This window comes from Pecten maximus, chromosome 2 (assembly GCF_902652985.1).
Source record: "Pecten maximus chromosome 2, xPecMax1.1, whole genome shotgun sequence".
In the NCBI taxonomy this organism is placed as follows: Eukaryota; Metazoa; Mollusca; class Bivalvia; order Pectinida; family Pectinidae; genus Pecten; species Pecten maximus.
This window is the reverse complement of record NC_047016.1, coordinates 36,621,396-36,625,667: the sequence shown is the minus strand read 5'-3', so window position 1 is coordinate 36,625,667 and position 4,272 is coordinate 36,621,396. Positions and strand designations below refer to the sequence as shown.

The 4,272-nt window shown below is 37.3% G+C and overlaps 1 protein-coding gene across 1 annotated transcript in view; it reads right to left on the bottom strand.

Moving 5' to 3' along the window:
• Positions 1-2,745: 2,745 nt before the first annotated feature.
• The window catches only part of LOC117321950, a gene marked incomplete in the record, with an annotated part of 6,690 nt that continues 5,163 nt past the window's right edge, over positions 2,746-4,272 (bottom strand). The window contains 2 exon segments of the mRNA XM_033876586.1: positions 2,746-3,700; positions 3,941-4,047. Of these exon segments, the coding sequence (XP_033732477.1) occupies positions 3,638-3,700; positions 3,941-4,047 (170 nt within the window).

Sequence of the window (4,272 nt, the reverse complement as noted above, 5' to 3'; positions counted from 1 at the left end):
CCTTGCGTACAATCTTCTAAATGTGTGTATCCCACATCATGTTAAGATGACTGTAGCCCGAGTTTTCTGTGGTCCTAACCAGGAGGAAACTCGGGCCAAGATGATTGCTGACTAGACTTCTTGCAGGGAGTGGTCATGAAGTGGTCCTGTAGTTAGTATTCGGTACTGATGGGATTTCTCCTGTTTGTGATCATCAAGATATTGCAATGCACTTTTGATCCTCTCAACTTTCCAACTTGTCGAGATCCTCGAGGTCCCTGTTTCCCGGGGTATCATTATAACTAACAGCAACTGTAACGGTATCAAATAGGAAGAGACGTGGTTCGAGGACTGATCCCTGTGGCCTCCCGAGTCGACACTCAGATATTAATATTTCCAATTCTATGACGAAAGATCGTGAATTCGAACTGAACTTCCTGGGAGCCAGTTCTAGATCCATATAACCTTGATGTCTACACATAGTGCTTATGGACAAACAAGAGGCCCATGGGCCTTAACGGTCACCTGAGATTTGAAATATTTCAGTTAATTTAATTGACCATTTTTGGCCCCGCCCATAAGCCCCGAGGAGTCAGTCAGGGCCAACATGTGCATATTATCAAACTTTCATCCCATGCTGAAAATGTTAAACAAGTTAGAATGAATTCCAATAGAAATCAAACAAATCAGTCAAAAATGTGATTTCCCTATATAAACTATAGTAAAATTTACCCCTCCCCAGGGGTAAATGTGTGACCCCAGGGTCATGAAATTCACAATTTCAGTAAAGCACCTTAAGATCCCTCCATCTATAAACAGTATTGGATTCTATCTTATTTCAGTCTGAAAAGAAGATTTTTGAAATTTCAGTCAATTTGACCCTTTTTAGCCCCGCCCATAAGCCCCTAGGGGTCAGTCAGGGCCAACATGTGCATACCCTCAAACTGTCATCCCAAGCTGATAATGTTAACCAAAATAGAATGAATTCCAATAGAAATCAAACATATTATAGTGAAAAATGTGATTTCCCTATATAAACTATAGTAAAGTATACCCCCTCCCCAGGGGCAAACTTGAGACCCCAGGGTCATGAAATTCAAAATTTTAGTAAAGCACTTTAAGATGCTTCCAACTATAAAGAGTATTTGATTCCACCTTATTTCCGTCTTGAGAAGAAGATTTTTTAAATTTCAGTCAATTTGGCCCTTTTTAGCCCCGCCCATCAGCCCCTGGGGGTCAGTCAGGGCCAACATGTGTATACCATCAAACTGCCTTCACAAGGTGATAATGTTAACTAAGTTAGAATGAATTCCAATAGAATTCAAACAAATTATAGTAAAAAATGTGATTTCCCTCAATATAAACTATAGTAAAGTTTACCCCCTCCCAAGGGGCAAACTTGAGACCCCAGGGTCATGAAATTCACAATTTTAGTAAAGCACCTTAAGACCCTTCTAACTATAAAGAGTATTTGATTCCACCTTATTTCCGTCTTGAGAAGAAGATTTTTTAAATTTCAGTCAATTTGGCCCTTTTTAGCCCCGCCCATCAGCCCCTGGGGGTCAGTCAGGGCCAACATGTGCATGCCATCAAACTGTCAGCTCATGCTGACAATGTTTACCAAATTAGAATGAATTCCAATAGAAATAAAACAAATAAAAGTCAAAAATGTGATTTCCCTATATAAACTATTGTAAAGATTACCCCCTCCCCAGGGGCAAACGTGAGACCCCAGGGTCATGAAATTTACAATTTTGGTAAAGCACCTTAAGACCCTTCCATCTACGAAGAGTGTTTGATTCCACCATATCTGAGAGTAGAGAAGAAGATTTTTGAAGTTTAAGTCAATTTGACCCTTTTTAGCCCCGCCCCTCAGGCCCCTGGGGGGTGGGGACCATATAATTTACAATTTTGGTTGACCTTTAGCCATAGAAGCTTCCTGCCAAATTTCATGGAATTTGGTTTAGGGGTTTTGGAGAAGTCGAAAATGTAAATTGTTTACGGACGCACGACGCACGACGGACGACGGACGACGCACGACGACGGACAAAAGGGGATTAGAATAGATCACTTGAGACTTTGTCTCAGGTGACCTAAAAATGCCGTGGTTGACAATGGCAAAGGCCAAGGCGCAATTCCTGATTAGGACGTTGGTCTAGTTACCGGCATGGAAGTTGTTGGTAAGCCTGATGTACAGACAAGTGACAGTCAGTAAATTATTGCCAATAGCTATGGCCTTCATACAACTCCAAAAACACCTACAGTGGGAGAGCTCCACATACATACATTGTAGTTACTTTGTGAACAGACAAGAGCTGATGGTCGGTCGGCCGGTCTCAAGCAGGAATTACAACCAAGTTTTACTTAAATAGATTCCTATCCAATTCCCATTACAGATATTGACTACTGATTGAAAACCCAAACAACATAAGATTTCCAGGGATACAGGTTGATGAAAACCATGAACATCATCATCTCATTGAAATATATATTTCCATTCCTTGTGCCATATGATGTCAAGACTTGGCCAATGCTTGTTGGAACACCTAGCGGTTGCATTTTCACCATCCAAATTCTCATTTACAGATTGGGACTCGACCCAGATTTGACCTAGATTAATATGGTGTGTATCATCCATGAAGCAGAAGACGCTTATCATTCCGGGACACTTGGTCCTGTTATTACACTATTTCATGGTCTCAGTACAAATAAACATTTTGTTCATTTTTTTTTTGCCCATCGCTGATATATAACAGACGCTATGTATAGGTATGTAAAGTTTACTAAAAAGTGAAAACTGAAATGTGACATACACAATGTATATTTGAAATATGTTATTAGTGCATAATATTTAAATACTTAAACGTTCACCCTTACCCTTAACTTACCTAATCAAAACAAAAAACAAAACAAAAAAAACAAAAAAAAAACCCACAAATTTGTTTGGATTCATTGATGCCTGAATGTGTCATTTCATTAAGGTCAAAATTCTTCAGAGGGTCTTAACTTAACACGATGCACAACAGTAACATTTACATTATTTTTTTTTTCAATACAAAAATATTTGGAATGAAAAGTTTGTGATATGCATGATATTAGCACACAAGAAAGCTAGTACATGGTGAGTCAGGCAGATCTGAAATAGCAGAGGGATATAAATGCTTGACAAAAAGGCAGATCTGATAGGGTACAATTACTCAAAATATAAATACATTGTACTTCACAAAAAACGTTCTTATATTTAGATCTGATTAAATACGTAAAAATCAAAACAACTAAAACAACAGAGAGAGATGCTATGTACAGCAATATATGGCCTCAGCTCAAAAAGATTTACATTTATAGCAAAAAATAAAAGTTATTCTTTTGAAAATTCATGACTATTTTCAGTCATATTAACTGTAAGTTGTTGACACTTGATTTCTATATCTATGCATTTTGACACAACAAGAGTTCTCTGGTAGATAATTACACTTGTAATCCAGATGTCAACAGTATCTACCTATTAGATTTCATTTCAAATTGTTGTTGTGAGCTTAGAGATTTCTTTCCTTTATGAAAACTGGCAATTTTGGAAAAATTTAGCTTCTGTTCAAAGTATGATGCACATGACAGTGATGATAGGCTATCTTATAGATGACTGAGGGATTCCTGAAGTCTACATTCCAAGGTAGGCATGTTTCCTCAGGCTGATGTTTGGGCCACTCAGTTTTCCATAAATCTGTTAAAACAATGAAACAATTTATATTAGGCTATGGATCTTTAAATTAATTGACTTGAAATACTTATGATAGGCAGGTAGACATTTCCATCAGAATTAATTGCCTGATAAAATATGGATTGTTAATTTTCATTAAATGCGAGCATCATGTACATTTTACATTTTTTTACATATGTACCCACAATTATGCAAATGTATTCATGAATATTTAAGCCAATAATTTGTGGTATAAATACATACCATCCTTTCGGCCATCCCACCCAAACAGATTGGTGGGGGTTCAAACACACTCATGTCCTGGATTCCAGCTGTCAGATTTGTGTAACCGATGGTCTCCAGAAAGTTCACTTCAAAAAAACACAAATGTTTTTTTAATAAATTGTACAAATACAAAATACAGAGACAAACACAAAACTAGAAAATATCTATTAGACATAAATGTCCCCACTCCTATTAAGAATTTGGTTTGCTTTATTTTGTTTAATGTCCTATAAACAGCCAGGGTCATTTAGGATGCGACTGGTTTTGGCTTTTTTTCTAATTCTGTCATCTGAGTTAAGTACTCAAAAGAC